The following is a 14,276-nucleotide window of genomic DNA, read 5'->3' as shown; positions in this document are numbered from 1 at the left end:
ACCTTCAGTGACTGGGATCACTGAGTATGTTGTTTCAAGGACAACAAGAGTGAAATTGAGCTGCTTGTGGACTCAAAGCACTTTATTGCCATTGGAGGGAACTCTGGCTCAATGGCTGTATTTGTTGACAGTATCATTCTGAGAAGCGGGGTACGAGGTCCATCCTCCTCCCAGCCAGAACTGGAGTATTCCCTTATGTAACTGGCCTTTTTGACCAGCGTGCCGATACTCTTAGCTGCTCGTCATAGCAATGAGGAAACAGGAGCAGCATGTGGCCCAGGGGTGGCCCGCGGCGAGCGGAGGGCTCTGCTGCGGGCCGCGTCCTGTGGTCCGCACCACGCACACGGCTCTGAGGGGCAGCCAGTGCGACTTTCACCAGTGCGGGCACTCTCTGGTTGTAATTCCAACCTAAGAGTAGAAACGGGGCTTCCCTGGTTGCAAACCACAACAGCACTGGTTTGGGGATGTGTCCCCCGCTCAGTCCCTTCTCTGGATTTTCCTCTCTTCTGCTTTCCTGTGGGCTGGGGCAGGGATGGCAGAGGAAGAAGGGCTGCCTGTCGCCTTTATTTGTTCGAGGCGCGCTGGGAGAGGCCGGCGGCCTCCTGGTGTGCCAGTTGGCCTGTGCCAGCACCAGGCCCTGTGCTGAGAAGGGGCGGCTCGCGGTTGACGCTCTGCCTTCATCATGTTGAAATTCTCCATTTCTGAATAAGGGGTTCTGCATTTTCATTTTGCACTGGGCCCCACAAATTCAGTAGCAGTTTTGAGAAGGTATTTGAACCAAGGGCGCATGAAGTGTCATGCAGATGACCTCTCCAGAGTAGTGCTCTTATGTGACCTTTGATCGGGTGGGTCCTGAGCGCAGCCTGTGAGTCACTGATTCAGCTTCCTCCTGTGGGACGGGTCTCCTGAGAACCTGGAGAAACACACACCTGTCCGCCCTGCCGGTCAGCTTCCTAACACTTGGTGTTCTCTGCTGCCCCCTGCAGGACCACTTGTCTTACTTCCATTTCGTGGGTCGGATCATGGGTCTGGCTGTGTTCCACGGACACTACATCAATGGGGGTTTCACGGTGCCTTTCTACAAGCAGCTACTGGGGAAGCCCATCCAGCTTTCTGATTTGGAATCGGTGGACCCTGAACTCCATAAGAGCCTAGTGTGGATTCTGTAAGTACCGACTCAGGGAACTGAAAATTCACCTGTCACCTGTCTTAGGGTGCACCAGATCCATGGGTGTGAAACTGGAGAAACCAACCACCAGAATCATAAAAACTGATCTGATGAAAATATTTAATTGACTTACTATCTCATATACTGTTTGACCAGCTTCTCTTCATGGACTAGTTTCCTTTGCTGTCTCCTTGAATATTAGGTTACGATTGTGGCTGTTAATCCCCAGGCCTGGTGGTTTTTTGTTTTTTTTAACACTCTGAGGTGTCTCCTGGTCTCTAGAGGGACCAAGTGAAGTGAAAGTCGCTCAGTCGTGTCTGACTCTTTGCGACCCCATGGGCTGTATAGTCCATGGAATTCTCCAGGCCAGAATACTGGATGGGGCAGCCTTTCCCTTCTCCAGGGGATCTTCCCAATCCAGGGATCGAACCCAGGTCTCCTGCATTGCAGGCGGATTCTTTACCAGCTGAGCCACCAGGGAAGCCCCTAGAGGGACCAGGAAGATATCAAAAAAGTCCTGATATTCAGTCACCTTTAAGATTATCCTAAAACTCTTAAAAGCAACAGGCACAGCTACATGGTCACCGTGGATGTCGGGGGTCCTCGTGAATGGGCTGATTTCACAGGAATGGGAGGTCCACATCCTCCCACATGTCCTAGCTGCTAAGGCTGGGGTGCGGGGGTCAGGCCTGCATCCTGTGGAGAACCACCCCAGCTGTGTTTCCAGAAATGTGGCGGACAAAGGAGCCAGTCCTAACTTTCAAGGGCTTCTCTGCACTGAAGCCTTGGAAAGGCTGCCTGGAGGCAGGGCGGTGATATCTTCTTGGTGTGGCTGCCCCTTGACTCAGTTTCCCCGTCACGCTTCCCTCTCGTCTGCTCGGAGACTTGGATGCCATGTCTCCGGAGGTCCCAGCAGCGTCGCTCCCGTCACCCTCCTCTTGAGGCCACCCTGACCCCCGCCTGTGCTCCCCCGCAGAGAGAATGACATCACCCCCGTGCTCGATCACACGTTCTGCGTGGAGCACAATGCTTTCGGGCGGATTCTTCAGCACGAACTGAAACCCAACGGCAGGAACGTCCCCGTCACAGAGGAGAATAAGAAGGAATATGTCCGGTAGGCAGTGTTCTGGGGCACCTGGGGCGGGGGTTGCCAGGCAGCGGGCACGTTGAGATGGTCGAGGCTCCTCTGCTGCGTGAGCCTCCCTTCCCATACTTGGACCAGAGTCACAGTAGAGACTTCCCGAAAGCAGTGGTGTCAGCAGTGGGAGCTCTGAGTGGAGGGCTGACCTGTTAAAGGGGGATTCATGACCCCAGAGACCAAGGCGGGGACTGGCAAGGGAGCACTCGGTTCTGGGTGTGATGGTGATGACCACAGGAGAGCGAGGAGGAGGAGCCTGGAAGCTTCCTGAGCTCAGTCTAAGGGCATCTTCCGTCCGGTCTGTCCTCCCCGCTCTGAAGGCAAATAGCTGACTAGCAACTCCATGGGGTATTCAGACACATGTGGGGGTGTCGTTCTCAGGGTCCTTTATTTTATTTTCAAACATTTTTTTTTTCAACTGTGGCATCCCTAACAGGTCAGGTCAGATCTGACCGATTTCAAGCAGAGAATCAGCACATCTAAGGGAGGGGCTGACTTCCTTTCCTCTTGAGTCTTAGGCTGGTCACCAACCAGCAGGGGGCGTTCCTCCCTGTCGGCGGGCCGGGCGGGCCGGGCGGGTAGGGCTTAGCTGATGTCAGCCCCGACTAACAGAGGAAAGAACTGTGCTGCTGCTTCCAACGTGTGACTTGCCTTCTCAGGTTGTATGTAAATTGGAGGTTCATGAGGGGAATCGAGGCCCAGTTCCTGGCTCTTCAGAAGGGATTTAACGAGCTCATCCCTCAACACTTATTGAAGCCTTTTGACCAGAAGGAGCTGGAGGTGGGCTGTGCGGGGCTGGGGTGCGAGGGGCTGTTGTGTGCGGGGCGGTCCCTGCCTCCTGGCCAGGCTGCGGGCGAGGCTGCATGGTCCCCACAGGCGTGGGGGTCGCTGTGGCTGCAGGAGCAGGGACAGGGTGGGGGGACAGGGGTGTCGGGGAGCCCCGAGCAGGGCTGACGAGGCCTGGTGTCTATGTGGTGGCAGGGAGTCCAGCTCATCCGTGGGACATCAGTCAGGGTGTTCCGCGGCTTCCCCTGACTTAGAGACCTCCAGTGTAGAGCTTCCCCAGTGCCTCCTCCTGAGGGGTCACCTTACGGTCACTGAGCATGTGACCGTAACCAGCTGCTCCCATCCTAGCCAGCTGCTCGATTTTGATTCCAGCTGTTATCAGGCCCAGGACGGGGTGTTACTGTCCTTTCTTGTCCATCTTCATGGGACGCAGTGATTCACTCACGTCTTGTCCACCTCTGGCACCAAGTAGCTCGGGCCTTTCAAAGTGTCCCCAACCTTCTGCCCTGGTATGCCGGAGTGCACGTGATCCCCTGGGGGGGAGTCACACTTTACACCCCACACGTCCCCAGGTGTCCCCGCGAGGTCCTGGGAGGCGGCCCCGCTGGGCAGGTGACCCTGTGCAGCCTTTCTGGCTCCTCAGGGCACACACACACATGCGCTCAGCTGTAGGGAAACGTCACGTCAGCGGCCGCCCCCGCACCCTGGGGGTGGCAGCCAGCCTGGAAGTACAGACACAGACGGGGGCCTTGGGCCGGCTGTGTGTGTGTTGGGTATCCCCTTGTCTGAACATCGCCCGGTTGACTGGGGCGTGGTTGGTCGGTCTCTCCACGACCCGGGAGCCTGGGGCGGCCCGTCGTGTTGTGTGTCCAGGAAGTGACCCACCTTCATGCCCCGCAGCTGATCATCGGCGGCCTAGACAAGATCGACCTGGACGACTGGAAGTCCAACACGCGGCTGAAGCACTGTGGGGCCGACAGCAACGTGGTCCGGTGGTTCTGGCAGGCGGTAGAGACCTTCGATGAGGAGCGGCGGGCCCGGCTGCTGCAGTTCGTGACGGGCTCCACGCGGGTCCCCCTCCAGGGCTTCAAGGCGCTGCAAGGTGACTGCAGTGGCGGCTGGGCCAGGCCGGGTGGGGGCCTGGGACGTCTCCTGGCATCGGGTCTTTCATGATGGATGCCGGGCATGGCAGTGTCGCTTGTCCAGAGACCTCTTCTCTCCCCACTGCTGCTCCCGGGGTGAAAGAAACGTCTGTAAACAGTGGGAGCCCGTGTCAGCCACACGAGTCTTCCACACCACCTACTCGGGGTGTCTCAGCCCGTGGGCCCACAGCGGCAGATGCTGGCCGGCTGGCCTGGTGTCCCCGTGAGGCTGGACCAGGAATGACCCCGCCTGCGAGGCCAGGGGGCTGGGGTAGGGGGTGGGTTCCCCTCACCCAACAGAACAGATGGCTTTGGGGGGAGGAAAGCAGCTGTAAAGCGCTCGGGTTAACTTCTGAGTCTCCTGAGCGCATAGCGCGCTGTGCAGGTCGGGCCCTCAGTCCCCTCGTCCATGGGCCCGCCTGGTCGGCTGCCTTGTCCAGTGAGGAGCCATCCTCCCAGGCGTCCCTTTCAGCTCGGACTGAGTCCCTGGGAAGGGGGCCGGGGGCGGCCATGCACAGTAATGCGGCTGAGCTCAGGAGGGGCTGCGGGGCTCGTGGTCAGCGCCTCCACCCGGGAAGGGCCCCTTCTGCGTGCTGATGCTAAATCTGGAGGTTTTGTCACTTGATAACCCTGGCAGAAGTAAGGTTGAGAATATTAGTACCTTAAAACTTAGTAACTGGACTTCACATGTTCTTAGTGAGAGCAGGCTGTTTTCACGCGAACGTTCCCTGTAGCCTCGTCCTTCGCCTGAGGCCCTCCTGGACTGAGAAGTCCCCTCCTATTCTGGGGCTTGGGTCCTGGTGTTCGTGTCTGTCTTTTTTCCCACCGCCTCTGCACAGGGGGTTTCCTGACTCCAGAACCTGCTTTTCTTGTGATGCTACCATCCACTGCAAACAGGGGGTCTGCTTGCTAGAAATTCCTGGTTTTTTTTTTTAAAAACAAATTCCTGGTGACTTAAGGATTCTGCTTTCAGACACCTGCCCTGGGGCAGGCTCATGTCCTCTCAGCTGTGAGAGGACAGCTCGGTCTTTGCTCTTCCTGCACCCGTGAATTTTCTAGAATGTCTGATGTTAGTCACTCCGTAGCCATTGTGTGCATATCCCAAGACTGCACAGAGCTCCTAGGGTTACGTGAACCCTGACACCATCTGGAAGGATGGGCGTGGGGCCCCGGGTGGTGGCAGGGGGCCCGGGCCCCACCTCTGAAGCATGTTAACTAGACTGTTGTCTCGTAAGGCTCTACAGGCGCCGCAGGGCCCCGGCTCTTCACCATCCACCTGATCGACGCCAACACGGACAACCTGCCCAAGGCCCACACCTGGTAAGGACCGGCGCCCCACCCGGGGGTCTGTGCGGGACAGCCCGCACGTCAGGGTCAGCACGAGGCTCTTTCAGGAGCGCAGTTAAGTCCTGAGACGTGGCTGTTCTTGGAGCTACTCCCCTGGCTCCTGCTGCGTGTGTGTGTGTCCATGGGTGTGTGTTAACCTGTTGCCCACACAGGTGCCGTCAGGAGGGAGCACTGCAGGTTTAAGTTTGGGGTTACTGGTCTCTTCTTGGAGCTCTGACTGTGGAAGACGTGCCTGTGTACTGAAAAACGCTTCCTCCCTCAGTCCTCACTTAAACGGCACCTGTAGTGGGGTTAGTTCCTTTGTGGTTTAAAATCTAGTCACTCACTCGCCCTTGTGAACCACGTCTTGAGTGTCCCTCCAGTTGACCAGAACCGGTTCCAGACGCTGCCGGGATGCATGGTGACGTGGGGGGAGGTCCCTGGCTGGGAACCGGGGCTGGGGATCCCACGCTGGCCACGACATCCAAGTGGGCGGGTCTCCACGTCTGTGAGACAGAGGACAGCCCCCTGGCCCACGTGAGGATCCAGGGTCTGTCCAGCGGGGTTGACCCCCAGGGCCACTCCTCCCATCCCCAGCAGGCTTGGTCCTCTGATGGATGTGAAGAATGTCCTCGGGGTCAAGGACCCCTGAAAAGACTCCACACGCTGTAGCCTGACTCCACCTCAGAAACCGTCCTTAAGGGCTTAGCCCCAGCAATTCATGAGGCCTCTGTCCTCTCGGTCAGAATTCGGTAGTTTTGGATTCCTTGTGAGGTAATAGCTTCACAGGGCTTTTGGACACAGCTTTGGGAATGAACATCCCTGAGGAAATGCTGGCCCGTTCATCTAACCCCGTTGGGGATCTGATGTCTTGTTGGTTTTGGGGAAGAATCTGTTTCTTCTGGAAATACTGCGGACTGCCCCGCTGTGGTTAGATCAAGTCCTAGAGGGTTTGACGCGTGGGCAGTGAACTGATAGAGGGGTTTTGTGCTCTGCAAATGTGTTCCTGGTCTGAGAAATAACTTCTCCCCAAAACAAGAAACCCAACAAGGTGACAGCTTTGTCCTAATCTGCCCAGGATGTACTCACCTGGTTTCATTGGTTTAAAAATCTTTGCCCAAGAAGCCCCAGGTGTACACACAAGCGTTCACCCACTGCCCTCTCCCGGGAGTAGGCCCTCGGCCAGGCCGGCTCTGCGGTGTGTCTCACCTCTGTCCCTTTCCAGCTTTAACCGGATCGACATCCCGCCCTACGAGTCGTACGAGAAGCTCTATGAGAAGCTGCTGACTGCGGTGGAGGAGACCTGTGGCTTTGCCGTGGAGTGAAGTGCACCCTGAGGAGCAGACATGAGCTCATGGCCACCAGACCCTGAGCGGCAGCTCTGGATGCCTCCGCGAACCAGCTGAGGCCCTGGAATCCTAGGAACCCGAGGGAAAGGCTGGTCTCCCCTGCTCTTTGCTGGGGGAGCGAGGGGCGGGCAGACTGCAGCTGGTGGCTCCTCCCACATTCTCCCCCTCCTGGCAGGCCCCCCCTTCCCCCCCATCCAATAAACACAGCCAGGTCAGCACGGCTTCGGTCACACGGGACCCTCTGCTACAGCCGTGGCACTTGCGGTGGCAGCTCAGCGCCCATGGGCTCCATGGGAGTCTCGACTCCCAGGGAGGGAGCCGTGAGGGGCTGCCCGGGGCACACCCCACAGCTGGACCCGCTGCTCTGTCTCAAAGCCGACCTAAGGCCCCTTTTCGAGTTCAGCAGCTCGGATTCCACACCCCATGTCCCAGCGGCCTGCTCTGGGTAGCAGGTTAAGTTCTGACAGTAACGGTAAAGGAGATGCTTACTGGAGTTCCGCCACTGCAGGAAGCTGGCGTCAAGAAGATGCTTCTGATTTGGAAGGGGACACGAGTCGGGGCGGCTTGCGCTGGGGGCCTGGGTGTTTCTTTTCAGGGTTTCCTAGCTGAAAACTTTGTTCTACAGAGAGAAAAATAATCTTTCCTTTTCAGAGTCCCTTTAGCCACATTGTCTATCCAATTCAAAATATTTTTCCAGCGAAACCACCACATAGCAGAGCTTATAAAACAGACCAAAACCAGCCCCGCCCCGCCCCACACCTGGATACTAACGAACCATTTTGTGGAAAGTGCTTAAGAACTAAACTAACAGGACAGAACTCTGACTTCATAGCTGCTGGCTTGGTGCAAACTAGCTTGAAAAGGAGAGCGAGAATGTCTAATCCTCATGATCGATGTTCACCCCAAGTCACCTTTTTACAAAAAGTGGGTCGTGGATGGAACCCGAAGGCAGAGGGGCCCCCGGACCCGCTGGCCCATGTCCCCATCTGATGGCAACGCTAACCAAACACCGCGGTGCGGCTCACCCGCCCAGGCGATGAGCAAGGCCAGAGAAAGCCTTGACCCTAAATTTCTAACACCGTTTCCCAATTTGCACAAAAGTTCAAATAATTTTTAGAGTGGTTCGATTTTAGATAGCTAAACTTCAGTGGGAAAACAGCAGTGGCGGCACACTCTCCGTATGGACTTCCGTTGTTTTTGTTTGGGGGCCGAGTGCAGGGTAACTCACTAGCAGGACGAGTCCCTGTTGAACTTCTGTTGTGGACGCTCCCGAGGTCCGTGCTGGGATCCAGCTGGCTGTGGGTCTGGAAGGCGCTTTCTGACCTGTCTGTCCTTTTTCGTTCCCGACGCCTATGGACAGCGTTGACCCTCTGCATCTTGCTGTGGTTCTTCTCTTGACCTGGAAGCAGTCAGTGGCCTAGGGTTGGGGGGCAGACTGCAGCTGGGGGTTCCAGGAGAGAAAGCTGTGCTGCCGGGCGACTCGCTGGGGTTCTAGAATAGGAAGGATGCCGTTGGCTGTAAAAGGAAAAGCGCCCCCTCAGAATGTGAAGGCCAGGCTTGGGGCTGAGCTGTGCCCGGGTTACCATCACACTTTCTGGGTGTGCTGGGAGCTGGCTCCTCGGGGGTGTCCTCTGGCGGCGTGAGGGTACAGACACACACACCCGCCCTGCGACCCATACCTAAACCTAGAGGAGGGGACCGAGGGGGGAAAGACACCTGGTTTTCCTGGGTGTCGGCCAGAACCTGCCGTAATTAGGGAGGAAACGAGGGTCTCGTGGCTGAAAAGACCTCGAAGCAGGAATGAGGCGTTTGCCTCCTTTCCAGTGACCTTCCTGCTGACGGGGGATGGGCTGCTTCCTGTGTCAGATGTCACCTCAGCAAGAGCAGAGGGTCTCCTCGGGGCTCCTCCGCGGGCTGCTGGTGACAGCTTCACCTCCCCCCAGGGCCCGGCTCTGTGTTTCCCTGCTGGCACGTGGACGCCTCGGCCCCCACAGCTGGTGTCGGGGAGCCTAGCAGAACCTTCCAGAGCTCCAGGTCACTCTTGCCAAGCAGGCCTGTCGGTGGCACTGCCCCTCGAACCTCAGTGTCCACGGGGAGTGGGCCTTTCGACCCTCCACCCCCACCAAAGAATCGTGTCTAGCCCTGGGTGGTCCCGGGTGAGCCCCCCGCCCCCTGCCCTTCCCGGGAGCCGCAGACGAACCCCGTCCCCCCGCCTCTGCCCGGAAGCTTCAGGGCCCGACCTCCAGGCTTGCCTCACCAGCGGCCATCAGCCGACCCTCAGGGATGTAGCCAACCACCGCTCCTCAGTGCTTTAGGAAGACCGGAGGGGCTGCGGGGCGGCTGCCAGCCGTCCGCCGACTCCTCCCGGGAGAAGCGCCTGGGAATGAGGCCCGGGGCTCGCCCAGCCCAGGGTCCGAGTCCAGGTCGGGCGGTCGTCCAGGCCGAGCTATCCGAGAAGACGCCCCGGCTGCAGCCAGGTGTTGCTGCACGGCAGCCTTCCCAACACATAGTATGGATTTTTAAAGTTGGTTTATTTTTGTCTCTCAACCACTTTATAATGTATTTTTATTTATTTTGTTTTTAAGTACTGCTGCTATCCTTGTTATCCTTCCCACGGTTTTTATTGCTGATTTATTTTGTGAAAGTTGTACACTAATGTTTTATGTCAAAATCAAAAGTATTTAAAGAATACTAGTTCTATTTAATGTGGTTATAGAACCAGCTGGAAACACAAAACAGTGGTTGAACAGCAGGCTGGACCCCGGCGGTCAGGTTCATTTTGTTACATATGCAATAAACTCACGACTTTACGTTTTTGGCGTCTGTTATTTGGTGTGCAAAAGAGATTCCAGCTTTTTTTTTTTTTTAAACAAGACAGGAAGCCAGTGGCAAGGGCCTTCTAAAGAAAGGGGCAAACTCACCACTCTAACGGCAGGAGGAGCTGACGGCAGCAAGTTTGGAAAACAGTATGGAGGTTTCTCAACAGACTGAAAATCGAGCTACCATATGAGCCAGCAATTCCACTCCTGGGTTTGTATCTGAAAGAAAGCAGAAACACTAGTTCAAAAAGACACCCCCACCAGTGTTCACAGCAGCATAATTCACAATAGCCAAGACATGGAAGCAACCAAAGCGTTCAACAGATGAATCGATAAAGGAGATGTGGTGTATATGTATGTACGTGTGCATGCGTATATACGTACGTGTACACACAGAGTGGAATACTGGGCCATAGAAAGTATTCTGAAGTTCGAAACAACATAGATGGCCTTGGAGGGTATTATTCTAAGTGAAACAAGTTCAAGAAATACAAATACTCTGGTATCACTCACATGTGGAATCTTAAACTAGTGAATGTAACAAAAGGGGAACAGATTCATAGGGAAACCAGTGGAGGGGACGGCAGGGGAGGTGCACGTAGGAGCTGGGGATTAAGAGGACAAAATACTAGGTATTGTGGCTTCCCTGGTGGCTCAGGGGCAAAGAATCCACCTGCCAGTGCAGCAGACGTGGGCCCTGACTCAGGAAGATTCCACATGTCGTGAAGGAGCAACAGCCTGTGCGCCACAACCATGGAGCCTGTGCCTTAGAGCCCACGTGCCCGTCCTCCACAGAGGAACCACTGCAGTGAGGAGCTAGTGCACCGCAGCTAGAGAGCAGCCCCCGCTCGTGGCAACAGCGAAGACCCAGCACAGCCCCAAATAGAAACCAGATATAAAATAAGCTACAAGGACGTAGTGCACACACAGGGAATATATAGCCAGTATCTTGTAATGACTATAAATGGAATATAACCTTTAAGATTGTGAATCATTACCATACACCTCTAACTTACACTGTACATTAGCTATACTTCAAGTAAATAAAAAATAGTAACTTTGAAAAGAGAGAAGTGATTAACATGAAAGGAAAAAAGAACCAAATAAAAATTCTAGAGCTGAAAAATACATGAAGTAGAAAATTCAGTAGCAAGTCTGATAGCTGACACTGGATTTGGCAATGATTCCTTAGATATGAAACCAAAAAGCACAGGCAACAAAAGAAAAACTAGATAAATTGAACTAAATCAAAATTTAAAACCTGTGCAAGAAAGGACACTATCAACAGAATGCAAAGGCAGCCTGAAGATGTGGAGAAAATACTGAAGTCACGTATCTGATAAGGGTTTAAGATCCAGAATGTATAAAGAACTCCTACAACTTACAGAAACAATGAGCAATGGTTTTGAATTTACATTTCTTCAAATACAATTCAAATGGTCAGCAAGCTCATGAAAATATGCTCAACCTCACCAACGAGAGAAACGCAAGCCAAACCCACAATGAGGACGAATGGCACTTTACACACCCCTTAGGATGGTTCCTATCAAAAAATAAATGTTTGGGGGACTGGCCTGGCGGTCCAGTGGTTCAGATCCAGGCTTCCATTGGAGCGGGTGCCGGTCGGATCCGTGGTCAGGGAACTCAGATCCCACAGTTTGAAAATACATATTTTTTTCTTAACCAGAAAATAAGTATTGACAGGGATGTGGAGAAAGTGGAACCCTTGTGCACTGTTGGTGGGGATGTAAAATGGTGCAGTTACTGGAAAACTATATGGAGGTTCTTCAAAAACTTAAAAACAGAACTGCCATATAATCCAGAAATTTGTTTTGTATACATTCCCCAAGGAATTGGAAGTGGAAGCTGAATGGGTACTCTGACTCCCCTCAAAACATCCATGTTCATTCCAGCATTTTTTACAATAGCGGAAAGACGAAAGCAAGCCAAGGGTCCAAAGACGTGGTACACACATGCAGCGTACACCCTCATCCAGCCTTGGGAAGGAAGGCCGTTCACACATACACACACACACACATGCAGCATACATCCTTATCCAGCCTTGGAAAGGAAGGCCATTCTGTCACGGGCTGCACTGCTGTGCTAAGTGAGCCAAGTTGGTCACAAAAGAACAAAGAGCACATGCTTCTACTCACAAGATTCCTGGAGGAGTCAAAAGCAGAGAGATGAAATAGAAGAGCATTTGCCCCAGGCCGGGGGAGAAGCATGGGACTCGGGGTTGATGGGAACAGTTTCTCCTCGGGACGAAGAAAAAGTTCTGCAGGTAACAGCGGCAAGGGCTGCGTAATGATGGGAAGGTACTCAAGGCCACTGAACTGCACGCACAGAGACGGTGGAAATGGCAAATTCTGTCACATGTAGTTTAGAGCTTAAGAAAATCTTACCGATCGTGCTTACCTGGAAACCGTGTTAGGAAAACTGGGCACACCCTGGGGGTGGCTCCCCACACAAGCCCTCTGTCTGACCTTCCTCACTCCTGGGGACCCGGGTCCCAGCAAAGCCACATTCTTTCAGGAGAGAGAGCAAGAGGCTTCTGGTCACAGAGGTGCTGGCTCAGGGCTGCCGACTCTGGGACGAACTGATGGGCACGGGATGGGCTGGGTCTCTAATGGGGAGAGGCTGGCTTTCCCAGGAACAAGGGTCAGTGCCTGGGGCACAGCACGGGCAAGCCTGGCCTTGAACCTGGGCCCTTCTTACCAGGACGCTGACTCCAGACTCCAAGCAGCGAGGCTGAGAAGCAAACGTTCCCTCCTCCCGAACACTGTCCATGCATCTCTGCGACCACCAGGCTCCACGCCCGCTCCAAGAGGACCGAGGTAACTCAGTGGCTGGTTTCAGCTACGTCCTGACCCCGGATCTGGAGACCCTGCTGCACAGGGAGGGCTGTCAGACAGACGGGCGCCTTCCCCTTCCAGCCTGCTGGCTGTGCAGTGACACCTGTCATTTGAAATACAGGCTCCTGTCATTCCAGAACCCAAGACGCTTGCTCACAAAAACAGCAGAGTACTAGTAAAATACTTACAATCAGCTCCAAATAAAGAATGGGACAGTCTGGTCAGATAGACCAAACCCAGTCCCTCAGGCTCCCTCCGTGTGGGGGCTGGAGTCTAGGCGATGAGGTTCAGTCTGTCCCGCTGATGGGACGGGCCACAGCCGGGGACGAGGCTCCAGGCTGCCGCCTCCAGGCATCTCCCCGTTGCATGCAGGTCACTGGGCCGCAGCCCTGAAACTTGGGAACGGCGCCAAGAGCCCCCTGCGCGTGTTTTCCTGCCTTTGGTCGGGATCAGGACTTCACGCTGGAGGGGCGCGCACCCAAGCCCCGGCCCGGCGCATGTTACGGTCACCGTGGGGCCACCCTGGGGGCAAGGCCCCGCTGGCGCGAGGGGCGGGGGGTGGGGCATACTTCGCAGAAACAACACGTCCTTTGATAAAATATTTATTCTAAAAAATTCACACTGTACAAATTTAGATAGAACGTTCTCAAGGCTCATAAAAATGTGAACAGATTGGAGGTAACAAACAAACCTTCGTTGCTTCTTTTTAAATTAAGAGGGGAAAATGTTTTTTTTCCAGGTACAGTGATAGTAAATATCAAGAAGACAGCCGAAGAGCAGCGGAACAGCAAGCGGAATCGCGCTTGCTCTCCGGCTCTGCGGGCCCCGAGGAATCTGACTCCAAACACAGGGCGGGCAGCCCCCGCCTCTCCATCCACGCCAGCCGTACTGGGAGGTTCTGAGGCTGCTTCCTGCAGCCTGGAAGTCTGTGCTTAGAGAAAACCCAGCACACTGTCTTCATAATTTCCTGTTTCTCTAACAAAGTGGGTTTTCTGTACACTTGTTACAGAGCTCTGTACAAAAGCCTGAAGCTCCTAGGAGGTATCACCTCCGAAAGTTAAAAACGACGACAAGGAAGCGTTTCCTACAGTTCTATCTGTACATTCACACGAGGGAGGAAGTCGATAAAAAAGAATTCACAAAGAGATCCTGGCTTCTCTGAAGGCTGCTTTAAAAGCTGCAGGTTGGTCTCCGCTCCTGCCTGGACTTGCCCGGCCTTCCTGACGCTCAGTCCCCGACCGTCGGGAACCGCCCACCCCACCAACACAGCCGCGCTCACAGCCAAGGGTGCCAGGCGGGGTCCATGCGGCACAGGTTGTCCAGGCTGTTGGCGGCGGCCACCAGGGTGTTGACTTTGCTCTCCCCACCCTCGAACTGGGCGAGGTTGTGCAGGCGGGTCATGATGGCCGTGACGGCCTTCTGAACCAGGGAGACCAGCTGCTGGCTGTCCATGTTCTCGGGCTGCCCGGCGGCTGACAGCGGAGACGACGTGTCCTCCTGCGTCTTCTTGTGCCAGGCAATGATCTCGTCCCGCAGCACGGTTTTCAGGATGCCGTCCACCTGCGGGGTGAGAACGGAAGGATCGCGCTTAACTACCGGCCCAGAGGGCAGCGTCCCAGCAAGGTGCTCTGTTGCGGCAGCCATCGGGGCCTCAGTAGCCGGGGCCCACACCTCGGTCACTCTGGTGGCGATG

The 14,276-nt window shown here is 55.1% G+C and overlaps 2 protein-coding genes and 2 long non-coding RNA genes across 24 annotated transcripts in view; 1 reads left to right on the top strand and 3 right to left on the bottom strand.

Annotated features, from left to right (window-relative positions):
- The window catches only part of SMURF1 (SMAD specific E3 ubiquitin protein ligase 1), a 91,725-nt gene extending 82,006 nt beyond the window's left edge, over window positions 1-9,719 (top strand). For 6 of the 9 annotated variants that reach the window (XM_086373965.1, XM_086373963.1, XM_086373966.1 and 3 more), the window contains exons 13-18: window positions 987-1,165; window positions 2,145-2,282; window positions 2,966-3,086; window positions 3,993-4,194; window positions 5,470-5,554; window positions 6,786-9,719. In XM_086373965.1, the coding sequence (XP_086230091.1) occupies window positions 987-1,165; window positions 2,145-2,282; window positions 2,966-3,086; window positions 3,993-4,194; window positions 5,470-5,554; window positions 6,786-6,885 (825 nt within the window). In that variant the 3' untranslated portion in view covers window positions 6,886-9,719. The remainder of the gene's footprint in view (window positions 1-986; window positions 1,166-2,144; window positions 2,283-2,965; window positions 3,087-3,992; window positions 4,195-5,469; window positions 5,555-6,785) is intronic. The other 3 variants (XM_086373962.1, XM_086373964.1, XM_086373961.1) reach the window with 1 other exon arrangement.
- Window positions 4,628-6,898, bottom strand: LOC147344798 (uncharacterized). 2 transcript variants are annotated; one of them, XR_015154309.1, is made up of 3 exons: window positions 6,770-6,887; window positions 5,908-6,066; window positions 4,628-4,864 (listed from the first exon to the last, which is right to left on the bottom strand). It is a non-coding gene; the product is annotated as an uncharacterized LOC147344798 (long non-coding RNA). The 2 variants fall into 2 exon arrangements; XR_015154310.1 differs by lacking the exon at window positions 5,908-6,066 and having other exon boundaries at window positions 4,729-4,864; window positions 6,770-6,898.
- An 82-nt stretch (window positions 9,720-9,801) lies between the features above and the next one.
- On the bottom strand, window positions 9,802-12,565 carry LOC147344796 (uncharacterized). The gene is made up of 3 exons (XR_015154315.1): window positions 12,447-12,565; window positions 12,147-12,256; window positions 9,802-9,947 (listed from the first exon to the last, which is right to left on the bottom strand). It is a non-coding gene; the product is annotated as an uncharacterized LOC147344796 (long non-coding RNA).
- Window positions 12,566-13,169: 604 nt separating this feature from the next.
- TRRAP (transformation/transcription domain associated protein) overlaps window positions 13,170-14,276 on the bottom strand; it is a 90,882-nt gene continuing 89,775 nt past the window's right edge. For all 12 annotated transcript variants that reach the window (XM_086373947.1, XM_086373953.1, XM_086373951.1 and 9 more), the window contains one exon: window positions 13,170-14,143. In XM_086373947.1, the coding sequence (XP_086230073.1) occupies window positions 13,859-14,143 (285 nt within the window). In that variant the 3' untranslated portion in view covers window positions 13,170-13,858. The remainder of the gene's footprint in view (window positions 14,144-14,276) is intronic.

Source organism: Bos grunniens, chromosome 25 (genome assembly GCF_055505025.1).
Source record: "Bos grunniens cultivar Pamir isolate PY7600 chromosome 25, Bosgru_T2T1.0, whole genome shotgun sequence".
Classification (NCBI taxonomy): domain Eukaryota; kingdom Metazoa; phylum Chordata; class Mammalia; order Artiodactyla; family Bovidae; genus Bos; species Bos grunniens.
This window is presented reverse-complemented; position numbering and strand designations above follow the sequence as displayed.